General features: G+C 51.4%; 2 protein-coding genes across 4 annotated transcripts in view; one reads left to right on the top strand and one right to left on the bottom strand.

Annotated features, from left to right (window-relative positions):
- The window catches only part of PKIG (cAMP-dependent protein kinase inhibitor gamma), a 17,640-nt gene extending 14,378 nt beyond the window's left edge, over positions 1-3,262 (top strand). For all 3 annotated transcript variants that reach the window (XM_005491304.4, XM_014270041.3, XM_005491303.4), the window contains exons 3-4: positions 1,308-1,483; positions 2,313-3,262. In XM_005491304.4, the coding sequence (XP_005491361.1) occupies positions 1,333-1,483; positions 2,313-2,392 (231 nt within the window). In that variant the 5' untranslated portion in view covers positions 1,308-1,332 and the 3' untranslated portion in view covers positions 2,393-3,262. The remainder of the gene's footprint in view (positions 1-1,307; positions 1,484-2,312) is intronic.
- On the bottom strand, positions 2,807-18,755 carry LOC141731086 (adenosine deaminase-like). The gene is made up of 11 exons (XM_074553506.1): positions 18,714-18,755; positions 15,413-15,474; positions 12,164-12,286; positions 11,915-12,058; positions 11,029-11,144; positions 9,453-9,577; positions 8,530-8,601; positions 8,173-8,274; positions 7,423-7,490; positions 6,907-7,036; positions 2,807-6,507 (listed from the first exon to the last, which is right to left on the bottom strand). Exons 1-11 carry the CDS (start codon positions 18,747-18,749, stop codon positions 6,406-6,408), a joined length of 1,080 nt encoding a protein of 359 aa, XP_074409607.1. The 5' UTR covers positions 18,750-18,755; the 3' UTR covers positions 2,807-6,405.

The following is an 18,755-nucleotide window of genomic DNA, read 5'->3' as shown; positions in this document are numbered from 1 at the left end:
TCTCACAGAAGGGCTGATTTTCACATGGTAAAGTGTTTATCTCACAGCAGTCCAGCCCAGTGCTTCTTCAGTGCCATCCAACAGCCAGAGGAGGCCAGTACTGCTCCAAGCCCATACCTATAAAATATTCCCTGCTCCCCCAGCTCTCCAGTGGGTATCCATCAATTCAGGTTGGATCACCACCCCATTCCCCAAGCAGTGAGCCAAATCTGGCCTGGGTTCAAGGCTCCCGTGGCATTTTGAGGAGGAAGCAGGGCTTTCTCTGTAGTGCTTTTCCTGTAGGGAAAAGCTGCTGCAAGTGACCTTGTGTGCCCAAAGGAGAAGGCTGGAAACTCCCAGGAGGGACAAACACCCTGTCTGCCTTTGCAGGGGAAGGCAGAACAAGGCAGGCATCTGGGATGGAGCCCTCCTGCCTGACAGAACCCAGGACATCCCTCCGGCTGCCCTGGAGGACTCCAAACCCTGGCAAGGGGCTCTGAGACCTTGGCACAGAGTCAAAAACACCTGTGCCTTTGATTTTAGCCCATGGAAACAATTACCAACTTTATATGAGGATTTACAAGCCACAAGGGTTTGAATAGAATGACAATTTGTCACTGAGTGAAAAAGTAGAATTTTGGGGATTTAGAATGGGGGTTCAAGAGGCACGATGGAGGAATCTGGGCGTGTGTAGGGGGATAGAATATAAGAAAATAAAGAGAGTGTAGAAAGTAATCTCACCCCTAAGGAGTTGCAGCTGGGCCAATTGTCAAAGATTAGGAGCAGGCCTGACTTTAACAGGCCACAGCTGTGACCAATGAGAAGAAGATGCTATAAAAGAGTGGAGTGGCTGGGTGAGAAGGGAATTTGGGTCAGTGGCTGCTTTGTGAAGAGGACAGAGTCAGTGCTCTGAGGAGCTGCCCATGAGAAACATCAGGAAGGTGTGAAACTTTTGTGATAAGGAGACAACAGTATGGAACCCCTGCAATATGGTGACAACAGGTGTGTCCTGTTCTTCTTCTTGTCCTCTGTCTTCTGCTGTGATGGTGACACTTCTGGATTGGTTTGGAATAGAGACAGACTGTCTAACATAGGTGATAGGTATTGGAAAATTATTGTAAATAAAGTACATGTAGTTCTTAGCATTAAAAACTAGCACCACCCCAAGGGTGGTCAGTGTGTCACAAACTGACAGATCTCAGCAGGTCACAAAAAGAATGCAATAGATAAGAGAAAATAAAAAACCTTGACAAGTAAAACTGAGGCATCTCAGCCTGGAGGGAGCCATGCTGAGCATCCTGGCCCTCACAGCTGTGTTTCCTCCACAGCATTTTGCAACTGAATAGAGATGCAATGGAGGTAGAGTCCAGCACCTACACTGACTTCATCTCCTGTGACCGGGCTGGCCGGAGGAACGCTGTCCATGACATCGAGAGAGAGGCCACCACCATCAGCATGCGCCAGCTGAGCCAGGACATGGGGGAGCTGGCTGTGCAGGGAGCAGGTGAGCTCACACACACAAAAAAATCAATGTTTAAATAGCTCTGCAGTATTTCAAATAACAACAGAAATAGCTTCCACACCAACAGCCATGTCCAAATCCCCCTCTGCAGCCCAGATGTGGCAGAGGCATCACCCTGCTGGCCCTCAGGCTGTGAGGAGCTTCAATCCTCTGTCCAAAGCTCTCATTTCACTAATAAGCAGCACAGCATAGACTGTCACTGTAGAAGGGAAACTCAGTTTTCTCCCTTACTTGCTTAATTCTCTAGCCTACAACCTGTAACTATAAAAACACTTTAAATACATTCATTACCCCAGCTGTACTTCTTTTAGCATGACCATACCAGCATGTGTCCATCCACCCATCCATAGTAAGCACAAATTGGAGCTGCTTTACCAGAGCAGCTCAGGCTCTGCCAGGCTGTCAGGAAAACAGTTCTGGAGCGCTTGAAAGTTGGGCAAGTGCACATCCCTACCCTGAGGCTCCCTCTCTGCATTGCCAGGTGTGTTGAGAAGTGGTTTTACTCCAGGAATGTGGAGGGAGACTCCAAATCTCTTTAACATAGAATCATAGAAAATGGTTTGGTTTGGAAGGGACCTTAAAGACCCCCTGCCATGGGCAGGGACACCTTCCACCAGACCTCCCAGTCCAACCCAGCCTGGCCTTGAACACTCCCATGGATGGTGTCAAGTATCTGGTCACAGGAGGGGAGAGATAGATCTTCAAAAATCTTTTGTCTCTCTGCATGAAATCATCTGTAGCAATCACTGATGGCTTCAAGTGTCTTCAGCAGGGTGTAACTGTGCTTTCTTCCCAATCCTCCCTTCTGCAGAAAGCCAAAGAGATGCCAGTTCTTCTGACAACGACCCTGGAGCAAGACCAAAGGGGCAGGAAAGCAGCCCCTCCCCATGAGAGCAAAAAGGGTGTGGGATGGGCAGGAGGAGGGCCTTGCTGTGAACATTGAACAAGAATTTGTTGAATCTGTGGACAAAAACCAACCTGGAACAGCAAGTTGTCTGTCCAATGCCTCTGCTGGATCCGTGCTTGTGTAGAGAGACACAAGACACTTGCAAGGACTGGCACCTCCAAAAGACTTCTGCCCCCATCCCTAATGGTTTAGAGCAACACTGCCGTGGTTGTAGTGGTATGAGCCATTCTCAAGATGCCTTAGCTGCAATTTTCTCTTAGGGGAAAAACAGTTTCAGTAATAATAGACACACCAGATTTTCCTGTCCAAGGTACCTTCCTCCTTTGCAGATTTAGACTATTATTTATTCTGTTTCCATAGGTTAGAAATTTACATTATTGGTTTTTTTCTAAGCCTCACCCTCATCTGCATCTTAGACCTGGCCTCTGGATTGTCCACATGGCCCCTCATCAGGGTGGGCAGTGGGGAAAGGACCCCGCCTGTCCTGCTGCCCTCATGGCAACACCACTCACCTGTGCTGCTGCTGCTTAGCATCAGGAAAGGACCAAAGCACAGCTCTGTGGGGATCAGCCCCACCTGGAGACCCAGCAGCACCAGCCACAGGCATCTTCTTCTTCAGGTTTGAACACTTCAAGATGTTATTAAGGGGAGGGGAGAAACATTTTGCTGGTTTGACTGTTGACATTCAGGCTAAACTTTGCAAGCTGTTAGCTGAGATGATCTCTGGTAGGATCTCACACCCTTCTGTCTTTAAGGAGACAAGTTTTGTGTTAAAGATGGTTTGATAAAACTACATAAGCTGTTGGAATAAATGACACAACCTTCAAGTACTGAAGGTGGTTTCTTTCTGCCTGGATGTTTCTTCCTTTGTTTTGCCTTCAGCTGTGGGGTGGTTTCACAGGGAGACACAGAGCTGTCCAAGAAGAATCCCATGGATTGGGGTCTGTGAAACCCCAGGGGTTTGCAGCACGTGGATGGAGGCAGATGTAGCTGGGCACAGATTATAAAAGTCTGTCCCCACTTTCCCAGGTTTACTGCCCAGGAACCAGCAGGATTGGTGCCAGTGAGGTGTTTTCCCTCTGCAGCACAGAACTACAGGAGCATTGCTGGTGTTTCACCGATCCCAGTGGAGCAGCCTGACTGGGACTGAGCCACCAGCACAGGGACAGGGCACAGCTGACCTGGGAAACTCCACTGGTGACAAATCATCTCCCTGACAGCCTGGAGAAGAGCTGAGTGTTACAAGTTTGAGATTTATCAGCCTAAACAAGGCCATAAATCAGCAGAGAAGTGGCTGCCAGGCAGAGGGAGAATTGTCTGTGAGAAGCGATGGCCACGGGGTGAGCACAGAGGGCTCCACAGCTCCAGCCCCCACAGGAAATGAGGATTTGGCAAAGGGCTCCTGGGCTGGCTGGGTGTCACTGCAGAGCTGTGGATGGTGGCCAAGAGCCTGCTCCCACTTCCCGTGCCCAGGGGCAAACCAGCAGGGAGCTCCTGGACCTGGCTGACTGCACAGCTGTGGCTTTAAGCCCCATTTCCAGCTCTCCTTACCACAGAACAGTAATTTTGGCTCATGCTGACATCCACAGAGCTGAAAAGCAGAGCAGAAGGACTGAGCACCACACAGACCTCCAACAGTCAAATGTGGGCTAATCTTAGCTCTCCCTGGTCAGAAAATATCTGTTTCAGAATTATATTTAGGCAGAGTAGGGAGCTGTTGGCCAGCTTCTCTCAGGGGATGGGTGAGAAGCATCAGGTTCCCCCTGCAAGTGACAGCCAGCTCAGCCACTATCACAGCTGAAAGACCAGGGGCACTGCCTTAGTCCAGCCACATCCTCATCTGCAAAGCTGCTGAGCACAGGGATGCTCCCAGCCCTTCTTTCCAGCTGAACACGGGCATGCCAGAGCTGTCAAAGTCCAACCAAGCACTAAATAACCCAAAAACCTTGGGGCAAACACTCCCCTGCCCACGCTGATGGTGAAGCCCAGCAGCCCAGACTGCTCCTCTTTGGCTCTGAGCATCAACCAACTGTGCAAAACCCAGGAGACAAAAGTGACTACTTTTGATAAACACCTGGAAAGGTGAGATGTGATGGCATTGCTGCTCCAACAGTGGCACACACCCTTTGTGTTACTGAAGGGAAAAGGACAGGGGAGGTTGGACAACCTGGAGTCACAAATCCAACTGGGCAGCTGGGCAAGGGAGAGGCTTCCCTTCCAAGCTGGCAGCAGGAGAAGGCAGCAAAGCCCCCATCACACCTATCAATGAACCCCCAGCAGGGATTGGACACCACAGGCCACAGCTCCTAACAGTCACCCTTGGACAGAAAGGCACAAGGATTTCTCTTTTAATACAAATTTGTTATTTTATTAAACAGGATTAAAAATCAACTATACAGAATCCAAGCAACTCTTCTTCAGAAACAATTGTTGGAGAAAAATGACCCAAAACCTGTTTCTTACCACAATCACGTCCTTAAAAGTGATACTTTATCTTTTGCTTTATAAAAGTAAGAAAATCACTCTCTCATCTTCAGTTATCTATCTATGTGTCTATATGCACCACGTTCTTCAGAGATGAGTGTTTTACTCTGAAGACCAGCATGGAAGCCCAGAAAGAATGGAAACACTCCCAGCACACCATCCCTGCTGGCAGGGACTGGGCCAGTCCATGGGCTGTCCATGGCAATGCTGACCATGGCCCCTTTGCAAAGGCAAACTTTTGGTACAGAATCTTTGGAGTGAGCATCTTGGCAGAGCCCTGGGATGCTAAAGCAAACCACACACTCAGGTAAGAAAGCAATGGTCTCTTCTTCTCTGGATGCACAGCACTATTGCTTATTGAGTAAAAACATTCTAATGCCATAAAATCACTAAGGAAATTTTGGTGAGTTTCTCTGTATAAATTCTACACCAAACTGAAGATCTGACTTCTAGCCAGTGTCATAATTGAGTGAGAGAAGCAATCAGATGGGACCTGAGTCAATGTGTGACATTGGGTCCAAGTTACTTATTCAGCCTTTAGGGTGCCTTATGATTGAGTCGAATCAGAAAGAGGGCAGAATTGTTAAACCAGGCAATCAATCATGTTTTTTCCAAGCCCTAAGCAAAGGTGAGAGGAAGATCAAACTGCAGTTCACAGGAGTTCTCCAAGATTAAAAAAGTGGGGAAGATGCCAGAAGGCAGATTTGGGCCTGAAGTGGTAAAATTATGTCCCAACTTCCCCTGCATGTGCAAGCATGGTCATGGCCAGCTGTGAGCACAGCTGGGGCCTGAGCCCAAGGTGTGCACTCTGCAGCAGTGACATTGGTAGGCCTGATACATGGGAGTTCTCTGCAAGAATGGATGCCAAAAAAAAAATTGTATTTTGTATTAAATGCCCTTTGGACTTGTGCACGGGCAGGGGCAGTAGTTTGCAGCTTGTTCTTGTTCCAGTCTTGTCAGTACAAGACTAACCCTGGGTAAATAGAGCTGAGACCAGGCCCTCCCACCCACAGGCACAAGAATAAAGCCTCTGTGTCTGAAAGGGCTGCCAGCACTAGCACACCTCTGCCCTGGAAAGGTGAATTAACCCAGGCCACAGCCAGAGCTCAAAGTGGATATTTCAGCACTGAGGCAAGGGCCAGGCAGGTCAGTGGGACAGGACTGGTAAAACAGGGAAAGAGGAAGGAAAAATCCCATAAGGGAGGTTGTTGTGTTTGCATTTGCAGCACAGAAAGCCCAGCAGATGGAGAAGGGAGTCAGGCCAGCAGGCAGAGCCAGTCTGCTCGCACAGCAGCAGGACAGGAAGCTGGAGATCCATTCAGGAGACACTGTGGGCCACAGGTAGGTGTGTGTGATTGATGGTCTGATTCTGATGGGCACTGTGAGGGTCAGCACAGGGCTGCCAGGAACAGAGGTTGGCTCTGGGCACCCCCAGCCAGTGCTCCCACTGGCACAGAGGAGAGCCAGGCTCTTGTGCAGAGGGGCCCCACTCCAGGCTGGCTCCAGGGACAGCTCAGGATGCATTGGGCACCATCCCATAGGCTTCATACAGCTTGTTGAGCAGCTCCTGCTTTTCCTTCTCGGGTAAGAAGCTGGACTGGGCTGCATTGATGTTCTGAGGAGGCAGAGGAGGAACACAGGGACATTAGGACACATCAGACATGAACACACAGCTGTGCACATCCCAGCACCTGGCTCTGAGCAGCAACAGGCAAGGGAGGGCGTAAAGTTTCCACTCTCAGATTCATTGCCATGGCCTTATTGGATGCCAACTGCTCTGGCCCATCACTAGCAGCAGTCCCAGGAGAAATGAGACCAGCACAAAGCAAAGGCCTTTAAATACTCTGGAATTTCTGGGAGATGTACTTTGAGCCGGGTCCTACTTTCCTGCTTACAAGGCCAGTGCGGAATTTTCTGCTTCCCATTTAAAACTCTGCAGCTTATAAATAAAACCAGCAGGTTGTTCTGGGCTGCACTGAGACACCAGCAGAGCACCCAGCCAAGGCTGACTTACAACTCTCTTGAACTCCTCATCAGTGAATCCCATGTATTCCTTCACAATGCCATAGTCCTTGTCAAGGGTGGAGTTGAAGATGAGGGGGTCATCTGTGTTTAGAGAATAGTTGGCACGATCCTTCTTAAATCTGCAAGGAAATCAGGTTGAACTGGTGGGCAGAACACTGGCTGTGACACTGTGCAGTTCTCAGGGTGAAATGTAGCAAAAGCAAAGACTTTGGGACTGCTGGAGAACAGCACAAGGCTCAGCTTGTCCCCTCATGGCTCTGCACTGACCTGCCAGGAGTGGCTGGGCTGTAGCTTCTCGTGCCCCATAGCTCAGAGCAGGGCAGGAGGGACAGGGGAGCCTCCCCAAGGGACCCCCACACCCCTCCAGCTGCACCAGGCTCTCCTGTGCCATGGTACATGGATGTGCCACATAATTAGATGTGCCTTAGCTTTGTAAAGCAATAAAACAGCTGTAATCAACCCAAATCCTGGTTATTTGATATGTCACATAATTGAGAAGTCTTACTGTATTACGGGGTGTTTGGTGAAGTCCGGAGGACATGCCCCAGTGAGATAACTGGACAAAGGACAGACCTGTTTGTGGGAGTTGAGCAGGAAAACCAGAATCAACCACATGGATCTGAACCCCAGCTGTGGACACAGATAGCTCAGCACTGGTAATACCAGGCCAGAGCTCTGTTCACAGTTGCCCCTCAGCACTGCTCTGACAGACCACTGTGTGTCCCAGGACAGGGATGCACGGAGCCACAGCACTGTGACAGGGCTGTGGGATGTTCCCCGTGGCCAGTCAGTCACCAACCCTGTGCCACTCACAGCTACAAAACCACCTGCATTAAGTACACATTCCCTCTATTAGTGGATATCCCCATTCTGGGGAAAAGCAAAAGAAATCCTTACATGCACTGTAACTCCCAGGCATTCCCACCCTCCAGCCTGACTTGCTCTGGTACAGCAGCCTGATTTGTGTATAAATCAGTGAATAAGGCCTCCAGAATTTATCCTTGGCCACACAAGGATCCATTCTCTCTGCCACATCCCTCCCACCAGCTGCTGTGCACACCAGTGCTCCCAGCAGACACACAGGTTTGTCCCCAACATTTTTCCTGTGCAGCTTTGGGCATAAACACAACATCACTGTGCACATGGTCAGCACCTGGGTGTCAGGTCCTGTCCCTGGCTGTAGCACAGCCTGGGTGAGTGCTTGTTTTCCACTCAGCACCTCCCTGGCTGTCACAGTCCCATGGCACATCCTTACCTCAAAATGCATCTTTGTTTTCAGCAGCTGCTTGTAGAGCTCAGGGTCCTCCAGGACATGGTACCCATGGCCAACACGCTCGGTCTTCAGGACATAAACTGCCTAGAGAGCACAGGAGAAGCACTCAGAGCCTCAGGCACAGCTGAGCCCTGCCTGCCCAGAGCCCCCATCCCACTGCAGGTACAGCCACAGCCCCGAGCTGGCCCCTGGCATGTCCCTTTCCAGCCATCAGATCTGTGCCCATGTTCTCAGGGTTCACTTTGCTGTGGATTTGGGGACAACATGGAAATCTCTGTGTCCTGGGTAGGGCACATCTCACCCTGTCCCTCTGTGCCCTGAGGCAGGAGCCCCTCATACCTCCTTGACCATGGCAGCCGGTCCGACCTCCCCAGCATGGACGGTGCGATGGATCCCACACCTCTCAGCCTCCTGCAAAACAAGGGACAACATCCTCCTGTGCCATCCCCTGCAGCAAGGACAGCCAGCTCTGGGCTGGCACTGCTCTCACTGCAAGGCTCCTGTGCCAAGAGCCCACAGATCACGAGCCTTGCACTCCAAGGGCTGCAAGAGCTCAGTAATGTCACACACAGAGACACTTAAAAATCCTGGTTATCTTCCACTGGAGCCCAGCCAGGCTCTTCACGGCCTTTTAACCCTGGCTGAGTTCACCACTGCCTCCTCTCCAGACAGTAGCAAGCTCTGAGCTCCTCTACTGCACCCACCAGCCTTTCTGCATGAAACTTGCAGCAGTTCCATGCTATGGAACTTCTACATTTTTGGCAGAGAGGCTTTCCCTTCCCTTGGAGCCACTGCGAAGGCTGAGGTTTGGGGAGAGCCTGGGATCAGGCTCCTGAAGCCATTCCAGTGTTTGCACTTGAGATGATCAGATAAAAGCCCTGCAAATGTGCAGTTTCTGCTCTGCTCCTCAGTGATTTCTGCCAGACTGGAAAGGCCAGTCTCTTCCACCCCTGGCTGTGGTTTCACCAAGCCCCAGGAGCCAACAGCAGAGGAGTGGGGGTTGATTTGGGCTCCATGGAACTCATGTCACACTCACAGTGCCAAGCCCCAGCTCTGAGGCCATGTTTTAGCAATGATGCCTGCCATTAATCACTTAGGAAATATAAACAAATGCTTTTTCTATTTAAATGAATGTTTTTAATAGCTGCAACGAATTTTTAAGCTGTCCCAGCTGTTTTGCAGTTTGAAAAGCAACCATTCACACACATCCCCATAATATATATTTTTCTTATAATTTCTTTTTTAAAAATTATTCCACACACCTCATAAGCCTTCTTATGCTCAGCATAATCCTCCACCTTCAGGGTCCCATCTCCAGCCAGGTCAACACCCACCACAGAGTCATTCTGGTACTTCTTGCAGAGCTCCACCACCTCTAGAGACCAGCCTGGGAGAGGCAGCAGCAGCATTCAGGAGGAAGCATTCATTACGGTCACACTTGCAGCATCTTTCTAAACAAATGCTGGTCCTACAACTAGAAGGCTACAGCTATTTCCTTTAGTCTTTCCCAAAATTTGATGCTGAAAAAGAAAGCTAGCAAATTCCTAGGAAGGTCTGTCATCTCTGTGATCTTCAGGCAGATAAAAGCTGTCAGCTGATCAGTCTGTTGTCAGTGAAAGGGAAATTAAATGCATTCACCAGCTATTAAACTGCTCTCATCATGTTTTTCTGCTCACTTCAAGCAGGGGAAAAAATAATTTAAAAAATTCCAAGCAGTGGTGATTGCTGCAGTTGCTGGAGGTAAGATGAACTGCACTGCCCAGGGGCTGTAACATGATGTGTTGGAGAAATCCCCCAACTCCTGAGCTCTCATCCCCTCCCTGGCTGGGCAGGGTGAGGGTAAAGGCAGGAACTGCCCCACCTGATGAGCTGTGTCAGGGAGGAGATTGAGCAGGGAGGGGTCTCTGGGGGGCCCTGTGCTGCAGCCATCCCTGCCCTGGTGCATCCTTGACTCTCCCAAGGATTCTACTCCTGATAGGAAGGAGCTGAAGTTTTATCTATTTGCCAGCAGGGACAAAGACACTAACAAGTGGCCAACAACTGCTTGAGAGCTCTCTGATCAGGACAGATAACCTCTGAGAGAGAAACTGCATCTACCAGCTCACATAGCACTTAACCCTATCAGAAGGCCAAGAAACAGAGAGAAACAGTTGTGTTAATAATTAACAGGCACCTGCTGTGTACACAAAATCCCCAAATCATATGAACACACCAGGATGATGTCTGCAACTACATAATCTAGTTTTTCCACCATTTTGCAATTTGCTGGGTTAGAGTCATTATTTTATTAACAAGTTAAATATGAGTCAGTTCTGGCTGGTATCTCAGCCTTTCTCTCATCAGTTCATTAATTACAGGGTGGCTTCTCAGAGTGCAGCACATCCTGAATGCACTGCTAAAGACTTTTATCAAGCACACCATTGGTTCTGGGTATCAGCTGGGACACAGGTATGAGAATGCCACCTCTGCTGGTTGCAGCAGCAATCCCTCCTGCAGGGCAGTGCAGGCTGCACACACCCTTGGGTGCTCCTGGCCTTTGGGCAGGGAGCAGAGACCACAGCTGCCCCAGGAATGCACAGAGGAGCTCCTTTTGTCCCTCTAGCAAGGCACAACCGGTTCAGATACTGGTTGTACCCACAGACCCCCACTCCTGCATCCAGCAGAGCTTTGCCCTACAGTGAAGGAGCAGAGACCCCCAGAGACCCCCAGCACTGTCTGATGCAGCACCAGCCCCACAGACTGGGGCTGTCCCCACATCCTGCAGGGCCCCAGCCCCAGGGACATCCCCCCACCCCTCAGGGAAGGGAGCAGAGCAGCAGGGCAGCTGCAATACATTACTTGGCATATGGCTCATGCAGCATAGAATAGACCTGGCTTTGATGTGGAAATCCCTCTCTCCATCCTTCAGTCCCTGATTTACGAGCTGAACCACTTCATCTGGAGTGAGGTCCCCCCTGCAGGGAAGAAAAGCCATCAGCAAGAGGCCACACACTTGCCAGGGGGGCAGGCAGGTCCAGCCCAGCAGCCCCACAGCAGGACAGGCTGCCCCAGGTTCCACTTGCCCAGTGAGACCACCCAGAGCCCTTCTGCAGCCCTGCCACAGCCACATTTACCTGGTACAGGTGTAACCCCTGTGCCACTGCAGCAGGCACAGTTGGCACCAAGATTTAGAAAGGCCTTGGGGAACTGGGTGTCCATCCTGCCTGAGCAGAGGAATCCCTCTTTGCCAGAGCATCTCATTGGGGCACACAATTCTCTGCAAGCCCAGGGCTCTGCACCCACCACAGCACACTCTGCAGGGCCCCAGAGCCCAGCACTGATTTAATGAGAGGCACATACCACAGAGGGGATGTCATGAAAGGAAGGGATCAGAGCAGCAGCCCCCTCCAACACCAGCCACCACCTCTGCCAGCTCAAACTCCCGTTCTGTGGTCAGGCAGTCCCTATGGGCACATTCCTTTCCCTCTCACAGGAAAGGGCTTCAGCCTGAAAGGTGAGCACAGAACTCAGTGCCCAGAGCAAGGGACATTAAAACACTGCAGCACACAGAGGTGTTCAAGGTGAAAAACCCAGTTGATGGGAGAGGTGGAGGCATGCTGGCTCTCACTGCATGGAGGAGGAAGCAGGTTTGTTACAGCAGCCTTTGAAGGCACAGTGGCTGACTGGCATGGGGATGCCTTCTCCATGCCCACCCAGTAGCTCCCAGCTGCCCAGGATCACTCACTCAGCTTGTCCCCAGGGGATGGGATCCACACCAGAGTTGGCCAGGAAGTGAGGGCTGTACCGAACCTCCACGTAGGCGACTCCTTCCTTGGCTTTGGTCTCCACAAACTCGTAGGCAATTCTCCTCACTGCCTCACGGTCACCCCTGCAGGGATGGCAGTGCCACTGTCACCCTCAGGGCCCACAGGGCACCTCTGAGGTTGATCCTGGCAGGGACTGAGGGGGGAAAAGCAGAAAGCAGGGTACTTACGCAATGGCAGGCATGTAGTAATTAAATTTCTCTAGAAACAGGGCAAGTGTCAGTGGTGTGTCACAGCTGACATGCTTCATGAGCTCCTCAACAGTGTTCCCAGGGAGAGGGATGCCTCTTTTCCTGGAAACAAAGCCACATGTTACTGACAGGGAAGGTTATCCCATTTTTAACAAGTCCATTGTACACACCAACTGCATCCAAAGCTGGCAGCATCAACCATCATCTCACAGGAAAGATCCAGCACACCCTGTCCTTCCAAACGCTCCTCATGGATGGAGCCCTGAACCTCAGCAGAGAGGAAGGCAATCCAAAACACAGGCAAAGCACAAACAAACCCAAATACAAGCCCAGGCTGACCCGGCAGGAACACAGCCAGGGCACATTTTAAGCTTAAGAAGGAGTTCATCTAAAGGGGCTCTGGATTATTTCTTGGCACTTCCTTGAACTAGCAGCAGAATTGTCAAAATTCTTCAGAAGAGTTAATTTCCACTGATGCAGGCTCAAAGGATTAAAAAATCAAGGAGATGCTCCAGGGCCTGGGATCACACAGGCAGAAGTGTTGTGGCCCATGGGTTTAGTGCCAGCAGCTCCTGAGAGGGAGCTGCTTCCTGAGCCCAGCGTCCTGGTGGCATCTCCTGTGACAGGAACAGCTCCCACACAGGAACAAAGGGCAACAACTGCTCTCACTGAAGGGACACACACACTCATCCCCACATAAATGCCTCCAAGAGGGAAGAGCCACCTTTCCCAGGAGCAGCTGGAATTCTGAGTGGGTGAAGGGGTTCCTGGTGTGGGGACAGCTGAGATCCAGGGAGCTGCCAGCCAAGGGTGCTGCAGCTCTCTGGGCAAGCTCTGCCATATCCCCACCCTCTGGTACCCTGCACAAGCCAAAACAAATTTGGAATAATAACCAGACATTTGTTTTTAATCCCCTTTCCTGCCACAATGAATTACAGCTGATTGATGGGAGAACTCTGCTAATAGAGACAAAACACCAGAGCCAGCTGCAGCGCTGCCCTGCCAGCAGCCATCCCCATGAGCTATGCAGGGACACAGTCCAAAGGAGCCTGCTCCTGGCCTTGGAAAACATTGCTCCTGCCCCACTCAGGCAGCAAGGAAAGCAGCCCCATGCTCAGCCCTCACATGCAATCTGCACAGATTAAGTTGCAGGGAACACTCACTGCTGCCAAGGCATCGGTTTTCCTCCCTGCCTTGCCCTTTCCATGGCACTGACACCTCAGTCTCTGCTCCAGGAACCGACCTGCACCTTCCTCCACCTGCCCCAGCAAAGTTTCCTACAGCAAAGCCACGTCCCTGCCCTGCTCCATGTGCTTGCTGAGGCAGTGCCTTCCTGCAGGCACCAGTGGCAGTGCTTTGGGATGATCCACACTGGAACCACACCTCTGCATGGGGAGATCTGGTGCATCATGCCAGTGTGGCTTTTGGGCTGCTGCTGCCCCTCCTTGTAGGTGGGATCCTTATTGCAGCAAAGTGGCCAGAGGGGAACGAGTTTGTCCTCACTGCCACCTCAGTGTCCTGCCCAGAGCTCCCTCCAGCCACGGGCAGCACCATGCACACCATGCCACCACAGAAAGGGCACCTCTGCTGGGGACACCCAGGCCCCACGAGGGGTCTGTCACACCTCTGAGCCCCCTGGCTGAGCAGGAATGATGCAAAGGCTGACCCAGACCTGACAGAATTGGAGACAAGGTTTCTAAATACAGCCGAGTTCAGCAGTGCACTGCCCACAGGGGCCTGTGCATCCCAGCAGCTTGGGCTTCTGTCTACATGGTCAAACACCACTTAACAAAATTATTTCCAGCTCTTTACCTTCAAAAATACACCACAAGCAGCATTTTCCACCCAGAGTGAGGTTATGAGGGCAGTCAGTCCCCTAGAGCCTTCTGCACTGCCCCAGTGGTTTGTGTGTGAGTGCAAGTTTCAGAGCCCATGAACAGCACAGCCTTGCTCCACCCCAGGGCTGGCAGCTCAGGGGGTGCCAGGGCTGTTTAAAAATAAGAGGGAACTCAGCACACGCTCAGGCAGTGAAGGTTTCTGCCCTGAGAAAGGATCCTGGCACAGGATGCCCAGACAGCCAGTGCCTCCTGGGTGTCAGGGCTCCTGCAATTCCCCTAGGGGACTACACTGGCATTTTCTGTTTGCAGGCAGAGGGACCCAGCACAGCCCCAGGGAGTCGGCACCAGCTCTCCTGTTCTCTAGGAGCTGCATTCCAGCCCTGCAGCCCAGCAGCAGGAACCCTGAGCTCACCATGCCAGCATCCAGCAAGAAAATGGGATGGACAGCCCTGACCCACACTCCTTTCTCTGACTGCACATCAAAAAGTATGGCCAGACCCTCCAGAAAGAATACTCCTCCCTAGGACTGCACTGCCTTGGAATCTGCTGGGCTCACAGGATGCGAGAGACCCTCCCCTTCCTCCTCCCCAAAATATCAGAACTGACTTCCTCCCCAAAATATCAGAGTTGTGCCTAAGAGCCATTTACTGAAATCCTTACCATTGCCACCTTCTTGTTCTGAGGTATCAGTGACAGCTGGAGGAAATATTGTTTGTTTTGCTTACAAATGTGGAGCCAGGCCCTGGCACAGGTTAATCATTCACCCCGTGCTTCCCACACAACCCACACTGAAGGAAGATGCACGTGGGCTCTGTCAGGGAAACATCCTCTCTCTGAACCCCTGCCAGGTGCTTCCCTGGGCCAGCCCCACACCAGTGAGACTCCCTGCCTGCTGACACCAGGCACACAGCCTGGCATTCAAATGCCCATGGCAGCAGGGCAGGCAAGGCCACCCAAGCTGGCTTTTCCTCCCAAACCATGTAGCAGCAGCAGCAGCATCAAGACAACACTCCCAGCCTGCTGCCATTCCACTTGGCTTTGTGAGGAGGAATGTGGAAAAAGAAATGAGACTGCAGCACCTCTGCTGTGTCCTGGGTACACTTCAAAGGCAGGCAGCTCTTTATGAGACATCTTCTGGACTTCTCTCATGGTGCTCCTCTCAGCTTGCCCAGCTCCCAGACCCACCTCAGTCCCATTCCTGATGCCTGGGAAGCCCCCCTGTGTGTTGGGGTGTGCTCAGTGCCCTCACACTGTGCAGGTCTGGGCAGAGCCAGCAGCAGCAGCAGCCAGGTTTGCTGCCTCAGGAGCTCCTCTGTCACAGACAGCAGCAGCAGAAGGGAGGATGCCTTTGCACTGCAGCTCCCAGAGCTGATGTCCCCCCACAACTCACTTGCCAAAGTACAGGATGGTCTCTGGTCTGATGGCTCCATCCAGGTGCACGTGAAGCTCTACCTGCAATGGGAGAAATGGGTCAGGCACTCTTGAGCTGCAACAATAATTCAGACAGAAGTAACTGGTGCCCACATGGGTATAAATGTAGCCAATACAGATACAAAGTCATGACACATCAACATTTTTTAAATATAATCATTATGAAATTTATTTTTCAGTATCTATGTATTGTCTAAGTATTTTGCTGCAGCTTACACATTTAATGAATCTTTAGAAATTTATAATGTTTCCAATAATTTTGAGGAACTGCCCTATCCTTATTTAGTGATCAGGAGGAGTGAAAAAAGCAAACTCCATACACCTTAACTTTCCAGCACACTTCCTCCCTGAAATCACAGGAAGCCAAAACCTAATTAATTTGCTAAGAGTCATTACATGAAAACTATGACCTCAGGTCCAAGAGTCAGCTCCTGATGGGTTGTTAATTACATGGCATTATCAGGGTTTAGAGGCTCTCTAATCCTACACAAGGGCTCACAAAGGTGCTGTAAAAAAATAATGATAACAAATTGCCCCACAGAGATAACAAGGTTTCAAAATAAAACACTTAAATTTTAACCCATTAAAAATAGTACAGTAACTCAAGTCTTTTCACTCTGAAGGCCTATATTCCCCATTATTGCTGAAACACTGTATTTTGGAGAAGGAGAGCCAGAAAAGCAAAAGCAAGCTTTTCCCATTAGCCAGCTGGGGCTTTTGGAGGAACATGACAAATGTGATTTGGAAGTCGAACTGGGAAGGAAAATATTAGCTGTAAAATGTTTCAGCTAGATAGCCATCTTTCCAGAACTGTCTTCTTTTAGGTAACAGAATAGCCTACAAAATACATATTAGATTTTACTGTATTTTTACACAAAAAAGTATATTAGAAACTTAATACACAAGGTTCTTTTAGAATATAACATCAAGGACATTTAGTTATAACACCCATGCATTTTCCTGCATAGATGAGAGCTGCAGGTGCCAAGGGTAAGAAAGAAGTAGGACTCAGAAGAGGACTGGATATTTGCATGGATAACTGACCTCCCCAGGGTTACTAATTACAGCCCACAAACCCTCTGGTGTCAGGGCAGGTATCAAACAACAACTACCAGGAGCTGGGAGAAAACTGAGCAAGCAGTGCCTGCCGGTGCCCAGGAGCAGGTGAGGTGAGCTCCTGGCACAGGGCTGGCAGTGCCCATCTCTGGGGCTGCACGGATGCCCAGGAGCTCACTCCATCCCCACACACACCCTGCACACCTGCCCTGCAGGTACAGCACCTGCCTCACTGCCAGGGCTCCCACTCCTGCTGCAAAAGGCAGGGCAGGGACAGTGCTGGGGCTCAGGCCACCTCCTCGTGATGCCACCAGGCTGCCACTGAAACACTGCTGGGTGCCAAACACAGGTGGGACAGGCTGAGCATGGATCAAACTGCTGGTGGCAATCAGCTGCTCCAGGGGTCATGGATACACCCACAGCCACCACTGACAGCACATTGTAAAAGCACACTCCTGCCACTGCTCCTACCCTCAAGATACCATCTCAGTCTACACAGAGGAAGATTTAAGAAGGGCAAAACCTGATCTTTCACCTCTCCGTGAGTTATGCAATCCTGCTTATGAGGACTAAATGTCCTGCAAAGCAGCAAATAAAATAACAGCATACAAACATGGTCTGCATTGCCAGATGTAGATGCCTGGCATGTTTTCCACTCTTGAGCTCCAACTCTTATTTCAAAACCATGCAAGATCCACTCCTTGAGGTATTCAACAGCCCTCAAGTTTTTCTGACGGAGTTACAGGTTTGAAATTTGCTCACATTGGATTTGAAAACAAAGCAACCTGAACCTGTTGAGGTCTTCTCCCTCAAACACTTTTCAAGTATTTCCTGCAAGAACATCCCAACATGACATTCCCATCAGTGAGAAAGCAGATTTCATGGCACCTTCACCTGTGTAAGTCATCTCCTCCTGCCTCTTCTGCAGGTGAGATGCTTGTAAAGCAGCAAGTGCCTCTCCAATACCAGCAACAGGCTCTTTGTCCCCTGCCAGCCATTTTTTTTGGGTCTGGAGACACTTAAACCAAGTGCTAAGAAACCCTTGTTCAATGCTGTTCAACCCCAAAAGTTTTGGCTTTCCTCCAGACCAGTGCTTGAGAGCAGACTTTGAACTCTCCTATGCTCTTTAGATGGCCAAAGGACATCCAAGAGCACATGGAAGTGTGCCTACAGGCCTCCAGATAAGGATGCAATCAGCAGAGGCACAACCCAGCAGCTCATCTGCTCTGGGCACCTTGCTCACAATCCCTGAGGCTTTCCAGGTCCGTGGGAGGCTGCTCACTGCAGATTACATTGCAGCTCTCTTCCTGTGTGTTTGTTTCAGGTAAACAAAGCACAAGTCTTTTCCTCTTACAAACGGGTTACACGACCTTGCCTTAAGCCAAGGAAAGTACCCAGATAAGGATGAAAGAGTTTTCTCTGAGCTGTGGCTCCAGGGGACGAGGCCTGAGCAAGCAGAAATCAGGTGAATGCAGGAGCCCAGTGGCTCTTCCAGAGCTCTCTGTTCCTCAGTACACAGCTCCATGTGAATGTGCTCTCCAACCCAAACCTTCTGAATTATTTGTGGAGAAAGCATGAGCACACACATTGTGTTGGGATCTCAGCACCTGGTGAAGGATCTGAACAGCACCACAGGCTACACCAGCACTGGGCCGCGCCAGAGCAGAGCCCGACCGGGACCGCGGGGTGACAGCGGGGGCACCGAGCGCTGTCCCGGGGCGCATCCCCAGCGAGGGCACGGCCGGGCCGCAGCTCCGGCCGGGGCAGCCCCGGGCTGTGGGGAGCAGGAGCGGCCACCTCGGCATCGAGCACGACACCTCAGCACCGGGCATGGCACCCCCGAACCGGGCACGGCACCTCCGAACCGGGCACTGCACCCCCGAACACGGGCACGGCACCCCCGAACACGGGCACGGCCCCTCAGCCCAGGGCACGGCAGCTCCGCACCGGGCATGGCACCCCCGAACCGGGCACGGCACTTCCGAACCGGTCACGGCACCCCCGAACACGGGCACGGCCCCTCAGGCCCGAGCACGGCCGCTCCGCACCGGACATGGCACCCCCGAACCGGGCACGGCACCTCAACCCCGCGCACGGCACCTCAGCCCCGGGCGCGCCGCGTTCGCCGCTCCCGTTCGCAGCACCTCGGTGCCGGTGCACGCCCCGTTCCCGGCTCTGCGCCTCCGGCAGCGCCGCCAGCCCACCTTGGGTCCCTCGAAGATCCCCCGTGCCCGCTCCATGCTGCC

Source organism: Zonotrichia albicollis, chromosome 17, assembly GCF_047830755.1.
Source record: "Zonotrichia albicollis isolate bZonAlb1 chromosome 17, bZonAlb1.hap1, whole genome shotgun sequence".
Lineage (NCBI taxonomy): Eukaryota > Metazoa > Chordata > Aves > Passeriformes > Passerellidae > Zonotrichia > Zonotrichia albicollis.
Note: the sequence above shows the minus strand (reverse complement) of the source record. Positions and strands in the feature narration are given on the sequence as shown.